We start from the raw sequence: 21355 nt of genomic DNA on the forward strand, positions 1-21355 counted from the left end.
TTGCGCCTTTTGTATGTAAATTGTGCATTTTTGTATGTAAATTGCACCTTTTCGTATGTAAATTGTGCCTTTTGTATGTAAATTGTGCGTTTTGTATGTAAATTGCATATTTTTCGTATGCAAATTGCGCATTTTTGTATGTAAATTGCACATTTTCGTATGTAAATTGCGTTGTTCGTATGTAAATTGCGTATTTTTGTATGTAAATTGCGCCTTTTGTGTGTAAATTGCGCATTTTTGTATGTAAATTGCGCCATTCAGTATGTAAATCGCGCCTTTTCGTATGTAAATTGCACATTTTTGTATGCAAATTGCGTATTTTCGTATGTAAATTGCGTATTTTCGTATGTAAATTGCGCGTTTTTGTATGTAAATTGCGCCTTTTCTTTGTAAATTGCGTGTTTTCGTATGTAAATTGCGCCTTTTTGTATCCTTGCATGTTCTTTGTACAATAAAGTTAAAAATAAAAAAGTCTGCACAGGCCGCAGAGGAGGGTTTGGGAGGTCGCTCCGCTCTCCGCCGAGCAGCTCGCCTCAGCTTCCTTCTACCCGGACAAGACCCACCGGCAGGAAGACGCTCAGCCGTGACGTGGATCTTCTGGGCACCTCGTAATTCGACGTGGTGGGCGACGACATCGCCGTGCGACGGAAGAGGTGAAGTTGTGTGAAGGGAAGGCGCTGCTAAGATGAGCCGCGCAGCTCAGATCGCGTTAATCGTTCAGTTTCACCGATGACAGCGCGAATATCCTTACAGTGCAGTGGTTACGAACGCGTGGCCTAGCTGGGAGTCAGCATGTCTTTCTTCGTAGACTCGGTGATTATGTTCACCTCTCAGGTCAGTGGTGATGCTAACGCGGCTACTCCTCTGTTGTGCTTCCTGGCCTTGTGTCTGCGCCGCTGCGTGACGGCCGAGGCTTGTTTAACTGGTCGCTCCCGTCCCAGTTCCATAAAATGATCTGTTTGTGTTTTAAACGCCAGTAGAGATGCAGCTTCACCAGTCCGCGGTCCGTTGGTCATGACTGTGCTCTTCTGTTTGCAGGTGCTGTTTTTCGGGTTTGGCTGGCTCTTTTTTATGCGGCAGTTGTTTAAAGACTATGAGGTATTAAGCAGAACAGTCCGCCTCTGTACTGGGTTTCTCTGTTAAGTCCCCCAAGGCGTCAGACCTTGGCGTATAAGTCATATAAGTCCTAAACGAGCGTTGTTGGCACTCGTTTATGTGTGGAGCTCATGATAAAGCTGGAAAACACTCTGCTGTCCATGTTTACAATATGCTTGTTTAAGGTAATTTCGTCTGTTTCAGTGGCGATACACTCTTGAATATGTCTGTTTTGTGGATTTAATAGTAATAGAAATTATAGCAGAAGAGAAAGAGTAGAAAAGGGGAAATCGGCCTGATTGCAGATAAATGCACATTTTTTTAAAGATCCTGTTGAAGATGTTGCAGCTACTTGGTGAATGTGCTATACTTGATGGTTGTTGTGAGTATCTACCACTAATGTTGATGTGTTCCTGCACAGGTGCGTCAGTATGTGGTGCAAGTGGTTTTCTCTGTCACGTTTGCATTTTCCTGCACGATGTTTGAACTCATCATCTTTGAAATCCTCGGAGCATTAAGTAGCACGTGAGTGTCTAAGTGTCTGTAAGCAAAGCCATCATTTCTGACAGTTGATATTTGTTCATAATTCACGTTTTACTGTCTCTTATAGGTCCAGATATTTTCACTGGAAGCTGAATTTATATGTTATACTGCTGGTTCTAATATTTGTAGTGCCTTTCTACATTGGCTACTTTGTGGTCAGTAACATACGTTTGTGTAAGTGGTTTTTGAGTTCTTAAGTCATATGTGGTTTATTTGAATTTAATGATAATTCATAACAGTGCAATGTCTTCTCTTCAGTGGTATACAGGTATGCACATCTTTAACAGTAATTTTTCTCTTGTATTTTAAAGTGCAGAGACAGAGGCTGCTCTTTGCCTGTGTGGTTTGGTTTACTTTCATGTATTTTTTCTGGAAACTTGGCGACCCTTTTCCCATATTGAGTCCAAAACATGGTAAGGGCTTGAATGTTAATCTTAGTAAGCCCCAAAAATACATTTAAAGCAAAAAGGTGAAGGTTATTGCAGCATGGCTCTTCCTCCCTCCTGCAGGCATTCTGTCCATTGAGCAGCTCATCAGCCGAGTGGGGGTCATCGGCGTGACCCTGATGGCTCTGCTGTCTGGTTTTGGTGCTGTGAACTGCCCGTACACATACATGTCCTATTTTCTCAGGTAAATGTGCAGAATAATCAGTGCAGAAATACAGATTTTAAATTATGGGTAAATGTGGACAAAATGATGAGATTTTATCAATATGTTAAATTTTTTTGTGAACAACTATGTTTCATTACAAAGAACATAATTAATGCAGGACTTTTGTGAAAAGTTTAATAAAAATGATTCAATCAGGAAATGAATCAGAATCATCATATTATTATACGTATTGTGTGTGAAGGTTATATTTTTGAATTGTTGCCCATGTAAATTATATGCCTGGAAGAACTTTCTGTGTGTTTTTCTGCTGTAGTTAATAGGGCTTGATTCTTTCTTTTAGGAACGTGACTGACAGTGATATCCTGGCTTTGGAGAGACGACTGCTTCAGACCATGGACATGATTGTCAGTAAGAAGAAGAGGTGAGTTATGGAGGGAGAGAGTAACGTTGTCCCTCATTTCTAACATCACTCATAGCATTAAAAACTATGTTCTTTTAAATGATGGTCGTGAATCGGCTGTAGCACTGCTGTCTTCATTTAATGATCCTCTATGTGTAGGATCGCCATGACGAGAAGGCAGATGTACCAGCGAGGAGAGGACCAGAATAAACAGGCTGGGATCTGGGGGATGATCAAGAGTGTTACATCTTCAACTTCAGGCAGTGAGAGTATCCTTTGCTTTGACGTTTATGACTCTTTGTCCTTGTTTCACTGTTTAGTTTTTCTGACTTTTTTTCAATATTCTTTTACTCACTCAGGGAATTACTTATTGATACACATGATTTGGCTTAGAGATGCAGCTGGGATAGGCTCCAGCATCCCCCCGCGACCCTGAGGGAGAAGGGGCTTAGAAAAAAAAAATGTGTGAATGCTGTTTTTTTTTGTGTGTGTGTGTGCACTATTAAAGCTTTAAATTTCAAAGGACTATCTTTTTCCTCAGCTTATTCACAGCATTAAATCATTGTGACCAGTACATTTGTGGTCAGTAGTCACACTCATTATTCATTGTCATTATCACATAATAATTTATTGAAAGTTAACAAATTCTAGTGAACATGCTCTCTCTGTGTTAGTGTGAGATTCCTTCATAATAGAACTGCAGACCTGTCTCTGATCCAGCAGGAGGTGGTTGCTCTAGAGGAGCTCAGTAGACAGCTTTTCCTGGAGACAGTGGACCTGCAGGCTACCAAGGTACAGTTCTTAAATGCAAAGTGGTGTGCATCATCACATGAAAACTAGACCTCACAGATAAGGAAAAGATAAAAAAAAAAGGAAAAAATACATCCTTTAGAGGGTCAAAAGTGGCTCTTTTATGGCATTGCTTCAAAGAACACTTTCATATATATATATATATATATATATATATATATATATATATATATATATATATATATATATATATATATATATATAAAATGTGTATATATATCTGTTTCTAATCAGTCTTGTATGTCTTGATGTACTCAGGTTTAGTTCCTGATCTGGAAATTTCAGATTGTTAGGTTAACATTGGGCTAAACATCATATGTGTATACTCAGCTTATGTCTTAACCTGTTTTTTTTTTGTGTTCTTGCGAAACTGTTTTGTTTACATTATCTTTGTATGCTTTTTTTTCTTGGTTGTTAGGAACGAATAGAATACTCAAAGACTTTTCAAGGAAAGTACTTTAACTTCTTGGGGTACTTTTTCTCCATCTACTGTGTATGGAAGATATTCATGGTAAGTTTATTTTCTTATTATATTATGCTTATTATAATCCACATAACATATAACAGTGTCTGGTCTTATCCACAAATGGCTGGTGTGGCTGCAAGTTTTAATTGTAAACAAGATGGCGCACATCTGATTCTACTTGTCAAAACAATTGTGCGTCATGTATTCCTGCTTAGTTAGAATTAAAACCTGCAGCCACTTGCCCTTAAAAATTAGACACCCATAAACTAGTGTAATACAGTAACTTTGTGCATTCTGCTTAGGCCACGATCAACATAGTCTTTGACCGTGTCGGCAAGACCGATCCAGTGACGAGAGGAATTGAAATCACAGTTAACTACCTGGGAATCCAGTTTGATGTAAGCTTCTTATTTACAGCATCTATACACAAACACACACAGTTGGATGCTGTGAACCGTTCAGCAGTCATGGTGATGTTTGTGTGCCTTACCAGAGCAAAGTTCTGAATATAATTCAGCAGGAGAGAATTGTACTGAAATTTTAAAATTAATTTTTAAAAACAATAAGCCTTTGTCACCCGTTTTATTTTCTTGTATTTTAGCCACACATTCCTAGAGTGCTGATGGAAACAAGCTGCCAATCTTACCAACAAACCCTGCTATTAATTTATTTCACTGCTGTCGGAAGAAAATCTTATATAGTTTTTTAGTTTTTGACATAATTTGAAAATGCCTGTAAAGTTGTTTAAATTTAAGAAAGAATGGCCCAAAATAATTTTGAAAAAGTCTGGTTCCACTGACTTACATTAAAACTAAATTAGGTTTTTTCTATTATTATTATTTTTTAATTATTATTAAGACGATATAAGGTTTTCTTCCTACAACAGCGGTGGCCAGAACATTAAAAGAAAGGTGCCCCAGAGAGAAAGCATGTGCTAATGGTGGTGATGTGCACATCACTGTGGTCAGCATGCTACCATTACTTTGTGATGTTGTGGTGATCGCTGCAGCCCTAGCTGGCAGTAACACACGGCCGGGCGTGAGAACATTACTGAGCTACCTGATTGTTGCCTGTCTCTGCTTCTCTGTGAGAACAGTTCTCCTACTTTGTCCCTTTTATAACATGCAAAGCGTATTTATCCCCCTGAGTGTTCACTTTTCATACCTCACATTTCCAGGTGAAGTTCTGGTCTCAGCACATTTCCTTCATCCTGGTGGGAATCATTATCGTCACCTCCATACGAGGCCTTTTAATCACACTCACCAAGGTAAGCTAGAGAATCATGTCTGTGTTCTTTTGTGATGATGAAAAAGGTGCCTGTGTTGAGTCAGACAGTGTGAGGAGAATGTTCTTTCAATAATGCTAGCTTGAGATACACAATGCACCAGATCTATAACGGTGGTAACCACACTATGGCTCACAGTAATTAGGAATTAAGATAAGATTACTCTGTATTTTTTTTACATATGTCCTACGGAAAAAGATGACATGCTATGACATGCTACTGCAAAAAAGTTGAGTTGCTGTGGAGCAGCAGAACTGCATTCTTTTGAGTGATGGAGCAACAGCAATGTTCAAGCATTTAGTGTAAAGCCTTCCTAGAAGAGTAGAGACTGCTGCTGCAGTGAATGGTGGGAATATTGATGTACATATACATATTATATATAAAACATTTCCTTGAACTGCAAGTGACATTAGTATAGAACGCAATGAAAAAAGGATACATGATTACCTTCCTTTTTTTTTTTGCAGTTCTTCTACGCCATCTCCAGCAGCAAGTCGTCTAATGTGATAGTGCTGGTCCTGGCCCAGATCATGGTAAAAGAGCCATCTAATGTCAACAGAATACTCTGACAATGAGTTATGTGTAAGTTAAGTGTATATAGGCAAGATGGGTTACTGTGTCATACTCCCACTGTTTCTTCCTCTCTCTCTTTCTCTGTAGGGGATGTATTTTGTGTCCTCTGTGTTGCTCATGCGTATGAGTATGCCCCTGGAGTACCGCACCATTGTCACAGAGGTCCTGGGAGAGCTGCAGTTTAACTTCTATCATCGCTGGTTTGACGTAATATTCCTCGTAAGCGCTCTCTCCAGCATCCTCTTCCTCTACCTGGCACACAAGCAGGCCCCCGAGAAGCACATGACCCTGTGACCCTCATTCTTGTGTCTCCTTTCAAAACAACATGTCTGTTTTCTAAGGGGCCTTTACTTTCACTGGGACTGAACTTCCTGAATCAGGAAAAGCCTAGAGACTGCTGTTCACTGGGGTGTTGGTTCAAGAACTTTGAGGCTATTTGTCTAGTTTGGATCAAATTGTGTTTACGTGGATGGGACAAGATGTTATAGAAATTAAGTACAGATTTTCCTCAGTGTTCACTTTTAAGAAATTTTAAATGATTCATAAATATTATTTTTTTCTCTTTGTTATTTTGTCATTTTTCATTGGACTAGACATCGCAGGAAGCCATGTGAGAAACATAATTGGCTATCATCTTTACCACTGTTCACCTGCCTATACGCTGTTAGCACAATATTGTACATTAAATCGCTAAGTGCAGTCATATATGGACTTTATTTAATGATATGTCCTTGTCAAACATTAGAAACAATAAACACACCCCCAGCTGTCAGAACAGGAAAAAAAGATTTCAGGATGACAAAGAATGAGACTGCAGATTTTATTAGCTAGTATGTTTATTTTTATTACTCTGTGCAGAGACAGCTCACTCCTGATTGCATGAATGGCATCAAATATCTTACAGAATCATCACCTTTCACTTTTATGTGAAACTGCCATCAGAAAAAAAGAGGAAAAAATATATAATTTCAGGGAAACTGCTTGGAAAAGTGCATCTTGTTTGCTTAAAAGGTTGGACAGTCCCATCTTGGTATGCCAGTGATGGCATCTCTCATGATCACTGCGGGTAAATGGAGGAGACCCTCAGATACTTGAATAAATAATTTCTTAATGACGCTGCTACATCATTTATTTATCATTATCAATACATGTGATCCTGGTTTGTGAACAGGGCATAATCCCTGATTGCTTTTCCTTCAAGAAAGTATCTGTTTATGCAGGGTAATTATTTACCACTTACAAGACATTTTAATTTGATTGTGCAAACTGATGACATAAATATCAATATAATCCAGCATCGACAAAAATGTGGCGTGGCCTTCTCAAAGTCTCACATCCTCACTGCTTGACGTAGATGATATGGAGGGTGTCTAAAATGCAGAAAAAAAACAGAATATAACCATTTGAATGTTTAGTGCTGGGTGATTCATCATCTAAACTTGTATACTGATTTAAGAGGTGAGAGTATTTTGAAGAAATAAAATAATTTGTATGATTCTTCTGTGAAAAACTACCATCTACTTGCCAAATGTTTACGGTGTCAAGCTTGCTTGGGGCTAATTTTACAAGAAGAAAACAATAAAACCATCTGATTAAGTTAGATGTTAGATTTCTTCATTTAGAGTTAGTAGTGATGTTTGTAAAATAGCACTGACCCTCACACGAGGCTGAACTGGTGGGGTGGCTGATCTTTGGGTTTGTTCCTCCTGTGTGATGGCAGGGGCACATGGCTCTGGTTTTTGCTCTGTAGCCAGCAGCTGTGGGGTGATTGCGATTCCTCTGGCTTTAAAATGGTCATAGGCCGCCTTCTCTGCCACTAGAAGGACCAGGGTGTCACCACTGCTGCGGATCATTTGCACAACTTCCTCATGCATGCTCTTTTCTACGTTCACACCATTGACCTCCACCACAATGTCATCATCCTCCAGCCCGGCTCTGTCTGCTGCTCCACCCTTCACCACCTGTCAACAAATAGGGTGCTTGCATAAGCTACTTGCTCTGTATAGGCATATTAATTTGTATGTACTCTATCCTAGCCTGGTGTTACTATATACTTCAGATTATTCTCACCTCTTTGATATACTGTCCATAGACTCCTTGAATACCATTGAGGTGGAACCCATATCCAGCAGCTGTCTTCTCCAGGCGACAAAGTTTGGGCTTATAGGATTCTTCAACAGCAGTTGGTACAGCTGGAACTGGGATTGGGGCTGGAATTGGTGCTGGGACTTGGCTAGGTTCAGGCTCAAGTTGACTTGGCTTAGGCAGGGAACCCCTGATTTCCTCCCAGTAAAGTAGGGGAGAAGCAGCACCCTGTGAGAGAACATGTGTTTTACACATGGCCAGATTCCCTTAACCTGTTTAAGCCTAACCCTCAACTAGATAGGATTTTTAATGTTGAAACACATTTGCAGTTTAGTCTAAGACTAGATTTAATGAACAAACAACAAAAAAAAAGAGCCCATAGCATTCAGAATCTCTGAACACGGTTTAATCTTAAGACTTCAATCTGTCAGTTATCTTTAAGCATAGAAGAAAACAAAGGGTCAAAACAGTTACAGAGAAAATTCATTTTTTTACTCTGAAAAGAACAAATCTGTCCATTTTTGTGAAAAGCATAAACATTTTTACTGAGGAAGATCCCAACGCACCATTTTGTACAGTTTGTCTGTTTCAGCATCGACCACAAGGAGGCAGCATCTGTTTCCAAGCTGTCGTATTTTGTCCACCAATTCCTCATGTGTACAGTCATCTACCTCCTCTCCCTCCACAGCAACCACCCGGTCCTTCTCCTTCAGCCCTGCTCTCTCTGCAGGGCTCCCACGGTCAATTTCTCCAACATAATGACCTGAGGAGCAATGATTTATAGCCATTTAAAGGAAATCAGGATGAAGATTTAGGATGTGCCACTTAGGAATTTGTTTAGTGAGAAGATATTGCATTACAATATGGAGAGTCCAGATCCTGTGATCATCTACTGCCTTCAAATGTTCCACTTTTTTCACAAAAATTTAACTTAATGTACTATGCAAAACTTTTAGGCAGCTGAGAAAATATCTGAGAAAACAATATTTAAGAAGCTATTTGTCTGGGCAGTAAGTGTTTATTGGCTCCAAAAATAAGCCCCATATTATTTGTAGTTTTTATCCAATATATAATTCACCTTCTCAATAAAAAGCAGATGTGCTGCTGATGGAATTGATCAAATCTATGCAATGGCTGGAGGCATCGAGGAGAAATCTGGGACCAAACCTTTGTTCTTACACCGAGCTCATAAAATACCAATTAACAGTGACACTTTGTTTTTAATGGTTCTTTTTACGTGAAACAAACACCAAACTGACTTTTAATAACGTGTCAAAAACATGTGAGGTTTAGGATTATATTTTGTGTTGAGGTTGAAGTTAGGGTTAGGGTTAGGTTTTAGGTAAGGTTAGTTTTTGTGTATTGCAAATAACATATTTGTTTGCAACGTTGATTAGAGCAGAGTTCAAAACAACATGCTGTATCTTGCAATAATATAATGCGGGTCATAAATTTGTTGTAAATCTTGAGTTATGGGTGTCGCACATAACAAGCATGGTCCAGAGGTTCAAGAGGTTCAATCCAGAATCCAAGGACCTCAGAACCTTGTTTCTTTAAGAAGAGCTTGTAATATGTGTACAACGTTAACTGCTTAAGTTGGTCATTAAGTTTAGACTTAACCAGCCAAATCTTGTATTGGTCCAATGAGAAATCCTCAGCCTTATGTATCTGTATCATAACGTGACATGAATTGGCATTTGTGGGAGCTAATTAACAGTCTGTGTTTCAGGTGTGTGCTAAAATTTTAAGACAAAAAGAATTTATTTTGTGTTGAAAAATTGCAAAAAATATTAGCACATTACAGATAAACCGTGAGATTGCGGAGGGTGGCTTATACATGCAAACATGCAGTCACATGCCGTTTTTCTTTTTCTCCTAAATGTTACTCCACACATGTGAAGGCACACAGAAAGCTTTCATCTGTGAAGTATGGCTGCATGTAAGGGTGATGTTAGACCACTACAGATACGATTGACCTTGAACCCTGCAACATTTGTGATGCACTGACAGCATTTTGAGAGCAGTCAGCTTTCTCCTACCTGACATTTTAGGTTCTGCCTTAAGGAAGTAGCCATAACCACTGGGTCCCTTGGTCATTTCAGCAATGCGTGGCTTCTGTGGGAGGTGCCTCACTGTGGCTAACCCAGCCCCCAGTTTGATGCGTTTGTTTTTGTAGTATTTATCTGTATCCTCATCCACCAGTAAGAACATTATACTGTTTCCCGAAGCCTTGACCTAGCAAGCAGAGGGATGAAAGCCTTTACTAAAAGAAACTACTTGGTAAATGACAAGGCTTTTAAAGGTGTTAAAGCTTTGCTTACCTTTTCCACAGTTTGATCATGTGTAGCACCCTCCACATTTTCTCCGTTGATTTCCACCACTCGATCACCCACCTTAACACCTGCCTTATCAGCAATCCCTCCAGCAGTTATATCCATCATGAAGATTCCCTGATCTCCTATTGCAGAACAAACCCTTCAGTATCCTTGAAATATGCATGACTGGGCTGATTTCAAAACACAAAATCCATAGTTCATAGCCTTCCTCACCTCTACAGGATTTCAAAGAGAAGCCAAACCCAGCACTGGACTTCTGCAGAAAGCAGAGTTTAAGTTTAGGAGCTGGGGCAGACACTCCATTCATGGTGGGCTGGCCTTGAGTGGGGTGGGAGTGTGGGTCTGCAAGGTTTATTCCATTGACTTTGGCCTGATTATATGCTTCCTCCCCAAGGACATGAAATGTGACGGTCATTCCACTTTTCCTCACCAGATCAGCAACCTAAGCCCAGTGAACAAAGTGGAATTGTAGAAGTATTATATGTTTGATGTTTGAAAGCAATCACTCCCTCAGACCTGTCATTAACCTCCATCACTGTAAGCAGTCTAACTTTAATGTGATGTTTAAATGGCTTATTTGTAGTTTTAACTCAGATCTATACCTGGTTGTGCTCCAGGTCATCCACAAAAGTTCCATTGACCCTGATGATGCGATCTCCGTCCTTGAGCCCTGCCAGTTCAGCTGGACCACCCATCTCCAAGGCCCGAATCAGATGACCTTCCTCTCCCTGCTCAATCCTCAGGAAGAATCCGAAGCTCTGTCCCTGAGGCTTGGTAAGGACAATCACTCGAGGTTTTGGCCCAGCCATCTTATCTAATGGAGAAGAATGCTGAGAGTCAACCAGTTATTCTTAACTCTTAAGCCATTCTATGTCTTATCATAATTATCATTACCACTCATCATTTCATGCACGCCCAATTATTTTACAACATGTGCTGTTGTAAAAGTGTCAATGTACAATATTCAGTGTTTATCAGTGGGACGTGGTAAAAGGCTTTCTTATATCACCATTTAAATCTCTTATATGACACTTGTAAAAAGAAAACAAATAAAATATAAACACAGCTAAATAGTTATGGAGAAAAATCATGTGAGATCCCCCCAAAATTGTCCTCATAAACAGTTTTCCTAGTACAAGTACAAGTACTTGATATCCTTAAAAATACTGTAATGTCCATATAACTCTCAATCTTTACTTTAGAACAACTACACTATAGATAACTAATAATCACATTATATTTGAAAGAACAGTTGTGGATCGGGTTAAGGAAATACAGAATATGGGCAAAAGGAGATTCTTTTTGCACCTATCTACCCTATTGATGTTTTTCAGACATTGCAAGATTACTGTGGGTAATCTGAGATTGCAAATCAAAACAATTATCCAGACTCATAAAATCACTAGCTTGTGTAAGGCAAAAAGGCGGAGGACCTGGAGGTTTAATAAGAAGATAGTATGCTGACATTCTCAGAATATCATCTGGCTCTTTGATTGTTAATCGTTAAACTGGAGGTGCTATGACAAAGTGCGCTCCTTGCTGGAATGGGTGCACTTTGCCTCCACAATAAAAATGTCAATAGCGATCCTTGCCAAGCATGAAGAAAGAGAGGGATACAAGAAATATCATTGTGCTTGACCTCATATTAATAAGTATGCATTTCAGGTTTACAGCAAATTGCAAAAGCTTTTATGCATTTAACTCTGCAAGTTATTATGCAAGTAAGAGGAATCTAGCAATGGACTGCATTAAAGATATGTGAGATATTACACTTTATTCAGTATTAGGTAAGGTCCTTGTAGCTGTCTATGAGCCATGATATACTCAGAATACATGGCTTAATACTCAACTATAGTTATAATAATTCATATCCTAAGACTTTTCTGAGTTGCAACTTTCAATGATAATAGCAAGCTTTACAGATGCTAGACTTGTTCAATATTCAGTGCAACATCCAATATTATATGCTATGATGCTATGTAAATATTTTAGGAGCCAAAAGCAAAATGTAATATATATATATATATTACATATTCTCTAGCTATTTTGTACTTTATTATGCTTTTCTTTTCTGTTACTAATTATATATATATATATATATATATATATATATATATATATATATATATATATATAATTAGTAACAGAAAAGAAAAGCATAATAAAATTAAAGTACAAAATAGCTAGAGTTAAGCTCAACAACTGATGAGGAATCCATTTATAGATAAACTTTCTGCAGTTAAAGGTTGTAATAACTGTTTCAGATATTGTGCTATAATTTCTTGTATGCTCCATCAAGAAACATTACTGTCAATATAGCTTTTAATTTGTAATTAAAAATTTTAAACCAATAGTATCACATACTAGACAGGAATTACATACACGGTCTTAATGCTAACAGAAACCCAATGAGATGTCAATAATAATGTGCAGAACAGGCAGACGCCGCTCACCTGTTCCAGTCCTTTGGATGTCCGTGCCTAAAGGAGGTTTATACCTCTCCTTCCACAGGTATTATCTTGCTGTGTCCAAGTATGTAATGGACTTTGACAGACCAAAGGTTGACATAAAAGGTGAGTTATTTAACCACATCCCGTGGCTGGTAGCCTCTTCAGAGTGCTATGTGTGTGACCATGATCAACCCTGCAAACTACAACAATCATAAACTTTGGCCAAAGGGTTTGAGCAAAGGTGAGAAGCTACTGGGGCTGAGAAAGAAAAGGACACTGCATTTGCTTTATTCTGTCTCTAAAAGTTTCATATGTTCCTCTGTTCATTTAAATCTAATTTTAGACAATTTAGACATTTTAATACTGCATACTAAACCACTGTGATAGCTCGGTGTGACTTTAACTTCACATTGTCGGCAGCAAATGACAATTAAACTGCCCTGTCTTATAACTTACATAACCTCAAGCAATAATACAATATTGTGTTAATAGTAATGACAATTTTAAATAGCAATTTTTATTTGCAAATGGATCCTTGAGGTTCTTTTCTTGAGGTTTCTTGCTTTTTTCCACTAGAAATGAGATAAAAGCTGATGCACCTTTTGCATGATTGGTTTTATTCTTTTCCATGATTAGCTTTAGCTGCTCTAATGTCTGGTGTAAATCTAGATTCTGCTGCACATGTTCACCTGCCAGACCAGCATGCATGCCTAATAAGTGACGCTAGTGAGGTTTTGGCCTATTGTTTGTCTCCAGCAATGTCACAATTATCACCAGAAGAGCCTGTAAAGTCCTGCATACAGAGCAGAGAAATTCTAGCTCTAATGTAGACTAACATCAAGAGGAAACTGGGTAAATAAAATGGAAAAACAGGCTGACATATGAGACATGAGCAGCACTGCTGAACATCTTCCAGGAAATCTCAAGAGGACAGGAGTTGGGAAAAAAAAAGATTAGATGTGAGAAGACAGAGATCCCGCCTGTGATATCTTAAAATAGCTACATCAAGTTATCTACCATTTCAATTTCTCACTTTGATTTCGAAGTCAGAGAACTCTATTTTACTGAGACCTTGAACTACTTTCTAAATACTGTGTATGCAATTATTTGTAAAATTGCTGTGGAAAAATTAAAAACATTTTAAAGGACATTATATGTAATGCAGAGTTTCACTATAAAAAATCGTTTGCCAGTTCAATTAAAAAGAAATTCAACTTAAATAAATATTTTGAATGAAACAATATAGAAGCATTAATTCACCTCAATTCAAACTTTTTTTGCTTCTCTCCACAGATAAGAAGGACATAATAGGACTGATACACAGATTTACTAATTGATTTACTGACTTCTTAACTTATTAATTAATAAATGATGTCACTGCTAAAAAACACCCACTGTGTCTGTTAGCAGATTTATTTAAGGAGCTTAGCTCTGTTGGGAGCTTTTCCTTTTTTTTTTAAATAGAAAAAATACAAACAAATGCTTAGCTAAAAGAAGCAGAATGCAATTGTGAGCCTCTGGGCAAATTAAAGCCTTTTTAACATAATGGTTTTGATCTCTGTCCTCTCAAGGCCACAGACTTCTGAATTAGCAGACTCATTGCAGCTTAATACTGACATGATGCTGAGGATAGGTCAACTAAGGCCTCTGTGAGTGTATAATGTTCACTCAAGGATAAGACTCAAGACTGTGTGTCTGCGGTTCTGCTGAGACCAGTGTGCTGTTTGGATTTTGCACAGTGCGCAGAGATCCTAAGTCTGTCACGCTGGACCCAGAGGCAACACATTCAACTAAACTCAGAGGAACAGACTGCGAAACCACAGTCTACATTTCTCTTGTATTTGATATTTTTCCCACTGAAATCTACTTATGACATTTATGTGGATTTATGTACTTAAACAGTCTTAATCCGGTTTATCATAACCATTTTTGCATTTATCTATATTCCTTAGAATTAAACATACTGGTTTGGTTACTGTGCCTTTGAGACTGATATATGTAAATTACCTGTTGTGATTGGCTGTCCTGAATGGCACTTCAGTCAAAAAGCATTCCAGGCAGAAAAATGTGAACTAACTCGAGAATGAACTCAAAGATGTTATGACATCACAACTACGATGCATTCAAAACGGCTGTTTTTGCATCTTTAGCCCTTTTCACATACAAATCATCATATTTTTACTGCTAATCTTCGAGCTTTGCATGATTCATACAAAAAGCCCTTAAACGGGGATACATGTGTTTTCACTCACAAAACTAAACTAAAAAATTAGACTAATAAAAATATACAAAATGTCACAGAAACATTCAGAACATTCAGCTTCCATTATTCTATCAGCCTTTGTAAACACATGAGCTCATGAGAAAATTTTCCAGGAACTGTACTGTCTCATACAGGTGAATTTTACTAGGAACTTTACTGGAATCATATTCTCACTGGACCCCTTCCCTTTTAATTACTGTCAAATTTCCAGGTGCAGATTATGTAAATAACTAAATGAGATTTTCCATTAAACACATCTAAAACCTCTTGACTGCTTTCCTAGTCGATCACACAGTTAAAGGCACAGACTGCATCCTAATACACACTTAAATAAATGCCACATATGGAGTTTAATAATTGGGCTGACTAACCTCAAAAGTTTACAGTTTTGGTCTCTGTGATTGACTCATTGACATCCTAATGCATTATTTATTCTCAAATAATTGGAACTTATGTCTCAGCAGAATCTGTTGAAGAGGATGATCCTTGAATTCCTACTCTAAGCACAGAGGAGTGCTCTTAGCACACACATACTGTGCACACTAAAGCAATAACACGCCTCAGTGGGCTGCCTTTTCAATACCCTTTAATTATTGAACAGGGGTCTGAATGTGCTGCAGTAACCTTGAAGGAGCTGTAGACCTTTATGCCAAAAAGCATTCAGGATATACATACCACAAACATCATCACAACAGTAGCATATTTTGGCTATACCAACAGGAGACTACTGTGCTATAATTCAACAAAAAGCGCAAAGCTCTGCTGAAATTACTCAGCTGACGCCTTTAGGCAGTTTCCTACTCTCTGAGTTCTGGAAATTGTTACTGCAAGGATGGCTTTTCCCCTGTTAGATTTGCATTCCTTGTACCTGCACTCACTGACTGTTTCATCAGGCCACACACTACCCCATCCATCAAAGAGACCACCATAGGACTAGCATTGACCAGGTACTATTAGGATGGTGGGCCATTCTCAGGACATTAGGGACATCATGTAATGCAAGGTGGTGTATCAGGTGTTTTTTTTTGTTGTTGTTTTTTTTTTTTAATTATCTTTTTATTGGATTTTTCCAGGGATGCATGTATAAAATAGAATAAGAAGGGGAAAAAAAATAATAAAAGTAAATAACAATAAAAAATAAATAATACATATCAGGCCACACTCCATACAGTTTACGACATATAAGGCAACTGAGCAGGGCATATAGAATTACAAACAAGGGAACATAGAGACAAGTAAATAAATCATGGATTGAGTATGCTTAGATTTCCAAATATACGTACAAAGGAGACCATATCTTCCAAAATTTTCCTGAGTTATGGTGCAGATCAAATGTCATTTTCTCCAAAGGTAAAAACTTAGTTATCTGTGTAAACCACATCCTGACTGAGGGTATCTCAGATTTAGACCACAGCAATAGAATGCATTTTTTAGCCAAGTACAGAAGTGTGTTCAATGCATAAACAATATCAGTGTTCAAGCTGTCAGGGTATAAGTTCAACAGGTAGATACAAGGTGACAATTCAAAATCTAGTTCGAACACCTTCTGTATGACAGAGTGAACTTCCTTCCAATAGCTAAGAACTCTATCACAGTTCCAAAACATATGCATAACCGAGCCAACTTCACTTTTACATTTAAACATAGATTGGACAAGCTGGGAAACATCCTATGTAAACAAACAGGTGTTAAATAAAAACGATGAATAAATTTTAAATTTTGCTCATGTTGAGCTACAGAAGTGCATTTAGGAAATGTCTGCTTACATACCCGACACCATTCATCATCGCTAAAAGATACGGTAAGGTCACGTTCCCATAAGGTCCTCAATGCGTTATAGGATGAGACGCTCGTACTTGACAACAGTCTATAAAAGGCTGAAATCTTGCCTTTGAGGCTGTTAGAAGACAGTAACAGTTCCTCTAAGCCTGTAAGCTCCATTCGTATTTTACCCTCTTTTTTCAGAGACTCAAAGAAATGTCTTAATTGTAAAATTTGATAAAACTCTTTATTCGGTATTTCAAAATGTTTTTTTATTTCTTCAAATGGTTTAAATATGTCTTTTGTGACTAGTTGAGAGAAGTTTATTATTCCTCTTGATCTCCAACTCAAGGAGCCAATGTTTCTAATCTGTGGAGGAAGATCAGGATTAAGGGCTAATGGGGACCATAAAGATACATCAGATGGGATGTTTAAGTGTTTTCTAATGTCTTTCCAGGCCATAAGCGTATTAAGAACTGAATAATAATCTATGGCAAATTGGATCTTATGAAAATTGTAAATAAATGGTAATGAGCCAATTGTCTTGGTCGGCACGAATAGGATTCTATAGCTAGCCAGTGTGAGTCGCTTCTGTCCATAAACCAGCTCATCATATGTTTTAGTTGGGCAGACCAATAGTAATGTTGCAAATTAGGTAACGATGCCCCTCCCAGTTCTTTGGGTTTGAAAAGTGTCAATAATTTAATTCGTGGCTTTTTATTATTCCATACATACCTTGAGAATAAATTGTTGATTCTCTTAAAAAAAACAGAGGGCAAATAACACGGAAGGTTCTGGAATAGGTAGTTCAGTCTGGGAAGTAAAGTCATTTTGATAGCATTGATTATCCCAAAAAGGGAAATAGGTAATGTAGACCAGTTGGCCAAATCTTGTTCAATTCTTGTAATTAATGAAGGATAATTTCTTTCAAACAGTTGCTGAAGCTTAGATGTGATGATGATTCCTAAATATTTAAAGGATTTTACTACCTGAAGTGAGTAATTTAGCATAGTTGTAGGTGAGATATTGAAGCACATTGCCATGGATTTGTTGAAATTAATTCTGTATCCTGAAAACTTATTATATTGAGATATTGTATTAAAGATTGCTGACATTGAGGTCTGTGGATCAGATAGATATAATAATACATTGTCTGCATATAAGGATATGCGATGGTCTACTTTGTCTATTGTTATGCCTGATATGTCAACCCTTGATCTAATTAACTGGGCCAGAGGTTCCATCGCTAACGTAAATAATAAAGGGGAGAGAGGGCACCCTTGACGACAACCTCTATAAATTGGAAACTTGTCAGATAGCAAATTGTTTGTATTGACTGAAGCCATGGGATTTGAATATAGAAGTTTAATAAATTTAATAAAATTAGAGCCGAGGTTGAACTTTTCTAAAACTGTAAATAAAAACCCCCATTCCACCCTGTCGAATGCTTTTTCGGCATCTAGCGATACAATCATTGCAGGAATTTTGTTTTTATTTATGTGATCAATAATATTTAATAATCGCCGTACATTATCTGGTCCATATCTCATTTTGACAAATCCGGTCTGGTCTGGAAAAATTAGCTTTGGGAGCAGAGATTCCAGTCTACGTGCCAATACTTTTGCAATAATCTTAAAGTCTACATTAAGTAAGCTAATTGGCTGATATGATGAACATTCTAGCGGATCTTTGTCTGTTTTTAGCAACAGGCTGATGGTAGCCAGGCTCCATGTCTCAGGTGTTATGTTTTTTTCCAGCATCTCATCAAGAACAGGCATAAGAATGGGATTTATCTCAGGCCAAAATGATTTGTAAAATTCCAAGGGATAACCATCCTGACCTGGTGATTTTCCAGAAGGCATGGACTGGATAGCTTCCCACACTTCCTCCGGAGCAAATGGGGCACCCAAAGAATCTCTGTCTGACTCTGACACACTAGGGAGTGAGATTTTATCTAAATAGAATTTTATTTCATCCTCTGAGTCTGAATACTCGGAAGAGTAAATTATTTTGTAAAAATCACGGAATGAGTTATTTATCAAGCAGGGATCATGAGTGACAATACCACATGATGTCCGGGTCGCCTTTATAGTTCTGTCATTCTGGAGCTTTTTCAGTTGATACGCTAATAGATGGCTAGGCTTATTCCCGGATTCATAATATTTTTGCTTGGTAATAAATAGAAGTTTTTTAGCCTGTTCCGTGTATTCCGTGTTCAGTTTTAACTTGGCGCTAATAAGTCGTGTTGTTGTTTTTTTTACCAGAGTTTTTATATTTTGTGAAATTTTAATTAGTTTTCATTTCTATGTAGTTTTCCATTTTGATTTCAGTTTTCAATTTAGTGTTTCTTTAGTTTGAGTTTTAGCATTATGGTGAATGATGTGATAGTAGGTATTTGATGAATGTTAAATAAAATTAATACAACAGAGGACTGCACTCAGCTCAGCTGGAGAATTCCTTAAAGACAGCTGCCAAAAACACAGAGGTTCCATTCTAAACTCTTAGTACTGAAAATTAAAGGTAATCTTTTTGTTTTAGTAAGTTTTGCCTTCAACTTTATAGTGTTGATGAGTTTTTTGTGTTTTGAAAGCTGTCTTTTTATTTTTATTACAGTTAACAAGCACTTTTTCCAATGTTAGTTTTTATTTTAGTAATACCTTTATTAAACTATAATAACACGTGTGCAAAGAAATGAGCTGTGTTCTCTCTAACTGTCCTCTAAACAAAGAAAGTGTGTCTAATACATTGTACACAATGATGATGCTATGCCTGACGGTCATTCCAGTGCTAATAAAACAGCAACTTAGTGCATACTGCAGAATTTCAAACATTGTAACAGTCATTTAATCAAAATAGCATTGATATAAATCTCAGACAGTACTAAAACAGATCTTTCTGGTCTTAAAGCAAACTGTTCATTAAACACTGAACAAAGTACATCTGTCTAAGAACAGTATCATTGAGGAATATAGCACAAAGCCAGTTCAGCAAGCCTGATTCACTGATTCAAATGAAATCAGTATCATAAAGATGGACACCTGTTACCCGAAGTAATTCAAACTTTAGCCCTGAGCCTTCACAATTTGCTGGATAATAAAATGGGTACACATTACAGCTTCCAAGTTCAGCCAAAGTCTGAATGTGCTTTATACAGATCTACTGTGTGCTTTTACTAGAAGTCAGCAGGGCCAAAAGGCTGTCTAATTCCACCATTCATCCACAAGGGGGATCATGCAAACTTTTTGTGAACTTCCAGAAAGTTTAATTCTCATCTCTGTTTGGATATTTTAATCTTTCAATCTGATTAGCTAGATGAGCACTGCTATCGGATTGTCAGGCAAAGCACACCATCTGGCTGCCAGCATCCTACCAAGTACCCATCACTGCATGTCCAGAGGGTGTAATCAGATCCAGCTGTTCCCAGACTTTCCTATTTTTTTTTCTCTAGATTTTACTGTTATAGACTTATTGATTTATAAGCTACTTGTTTATTATTTAAATTTGCATCAAATGGTCTGATTGCCGGCCCCCATTTTGGACATTCAGACTACATCTCCTTATTTTTCTACCTGGCATAAAGATAAGTACTTAATTGAGCTCCCCGAGTAAGACTATTAGCATAGACTGAAGAAGCAGATTATATTGTAGCATTCTATTAAAAGAGACACATCTTTGTACTTATATGTCATGGTATTTTATTAACCAGCTGTTGTTCGCCATAGCTACTTCAGTTTCACTTTGCTCTAAGCTAAACTGCCAGATATTGACTGACTCTCAGTTTGTCCTGATCTATACACGTATCCACTGTCAAAAACTAGCCATGCCTTCACAATGAAAGTCCTTATCAGAATAATCTGTGAAAAAAATGCTGAAGAACTATTAACCTATCTTACATGTCAAAAACATTTCTTGAACAAGCTACAATGTAACACGCTACAATATGACTGCTTTGCTATAGGTTGGCCAGGTGGCCCCGCTTTCCAGGGACAGTCCTCTTTTTGGTGGCCTGCCCCCAACTTGAGCTGTCCCTGGAAATGTCCCCGTTTTTAACTGTTTATTAAAAAACACACTGGAAAGTCCTGAGAATGACCTGGTAGCAAAAAAAATTGGGTGTGTTGTGCTTGTTTTGGCCAACAGAGGGGATTGGCTGCTGCTATCTCCTAACCACTTCTACCACTTGCTTACCTAGTTTTAGAGAATACTGCTGTGTTAAAGTCGACCAGTAGCTAGCAACTGTCAAGTGAGTCTACATCATACCATAAACCTCTTTCCAGGACAAGAGGTAACCTAGGGATTAAAAACAGAGTTGAGGTTACAGGCCTGAAATTGTACTTCCAGGTGGTAGGTAGGCTATGTTATCCATGATTTTTTAAAGCTGTGTCACTTTTTAAACCATTTGACATATGTTGACAACAGCCGTCTCTGTCTCTTCGGAACTGCAGCCAGCCCAGGGGTGTGTTTAGGATCTGGTTATTGGGCACCACTGACATTTTTTCTGTAGCCATGTTTTTTTCTGCCAAAAAATTTAATAAGAATATGAATTATGGGCTCACACAACCACTGCATCTATTGTGGTAAACATATCCCTGCCTCATATCTTCCTAAACCACTAGATTTAGTGACTTCTGAGATCCTTTTTACTCAGTGACTTTATTTCTAAATAGTGACGAGTGACA

The 21355-nt window shown here is 37.9% G+C and overlaps 2 protein-coding genes across 4 annotated transcripts; one reads left to right on the forward strand and one right to left on the reverse strand.

Moving 5' to 3' along the window:
- The first annotated feature begins 632 nt into the window (after positions 1-632).
- On the forward strand, positions 633-6898 carry si:ch73-390b10.2 (Golgi pH regulator). Of its 3 annotated transcripts, XM_017704679.2 has the most exons (14): positions 660-834; positions 1039-1098; positions 1517-1620; positions 1706-1812; positions 1950-2051; positions 2148-2268; positions 2591-2671; positions 2810-2919; positions 3354-3442; positions 3879-3971; positions 4229-4324; positions 5104-5193; positions 5679-5744; positions 5872-6898. In XM_017704679.2, the coding sequence occupies exons 1-14, from the start codon at positions 793-795 to the stop codon at positions 6076-6078; spliced, it is 1368 nt and encodes a 455-aa protein (XP_017560168.1). In that variant the 5' UTR covers positions 660-792; the 3' UTR covers positions 6079-6898. The 3 variants fall into 3 exon arrangements, with proteins under 3 accessions (XP_017560169.1, XP_017560168.1, XP_037395441.1); XM_017704680.2 differs by lacking the exons at positions 660-834; positions 1039-1098 and adding an exon at positions 633-653; XM_037539544.1 differs by lacking the exons at positions 660-834; positions 1039-1098 and adding an exon at positions 1125-1280.
- Positions 6603-18676, reverse strand: pdzk1 (PDZ domain containing 1). Its single transcript, XM_017704677.2, has 11 exons — positions 18672-18676; positions 14637-14644; positions 12659-12669; positions 10808-11019; positions 10419-10647; positions 10191-10327; positions 9909-10104; positions 8436-8632; positions 7855-8097; positions 7440-7745; positions 6603-7154 (listed from the first exon to the last, which is right to left on the reverse strand). The coding sequence occupies exons 4-11, from the start codon at positions 11012-11014 to the stop codon at positions 7107-7109; spliced, it is 1563 nt and encodes a 520-aa protein (XP_017560166.2). The 5' UTR covers positions 11015-11019; positions 12659-12669; positions 14637-14644; positions 18672-18676; the 3' UTR covers positions 6603-7106.
- Between the last annotated feature and the right edge of the window lie 2679 nt (positions 18677-21355).

This window comes from Pygocentrus nattereri, chromosome 6 (assembly GCF_015220715.1).
Source record: "Pygocentrus nattereri isolate fPygNat1 chromosome 6, fPygNat1.pri, whole genome shotgun sequence".
Lineage (NCBI taxonomy): Eukaryota > Metazoa > Chordata > Actinopteri > Characiformes > Serrasalmidae > Pygocentrus > Pygocentrus nattereri.

Excerpts from the sequence above, each read along its gene's own strand:
- si:ch73-390b10.2 (XM_017704679.2), top strand. The coding sequence starts at position 793 with ATGTCTTTCTTCGTAGACTCGGTGATTATGTTCACCTCTCAG. Across the intron at positions 2,269-2,590 it reads TACATGTCCTATTTTCTCAG|GAACGTGACTGACAGTGATA; the intron begins GTAAATGTGCAG and ends TCTTTCTTTTAG. Across the intron at positions 2,672-2,809 it reads ATTGTCAGTAAGAAGAAGAG|GATCGCCATGACGAGAAGGC; the intron begins GTGAGTTATGGA and ends CTCTATGTGTAG.
- pdzk1 (XM_017704677.2), bottom strand. The coding sequence starts at position 11,014 with ATGGCTGGGCCAAAACCTCGAGTGATTGTCCTTACCAAGCCTCAGGGA. Across the intron at positions 10,648-10,807 it reads ATGACCTGGAGCACAACCAG|GTTGCTGATCTGGTGAGGAA; the intron begins GTATAGATCTGA and ends CACTGGGCTTAG. Across the intron at positions 10,328-10,418 it reads CTCTTTGAAATCCTGTAGAG|GAGATCAGGGAATCTTCATG; the intron begins GTGAGGAAGGCT and ends GTTCTGCAATAG.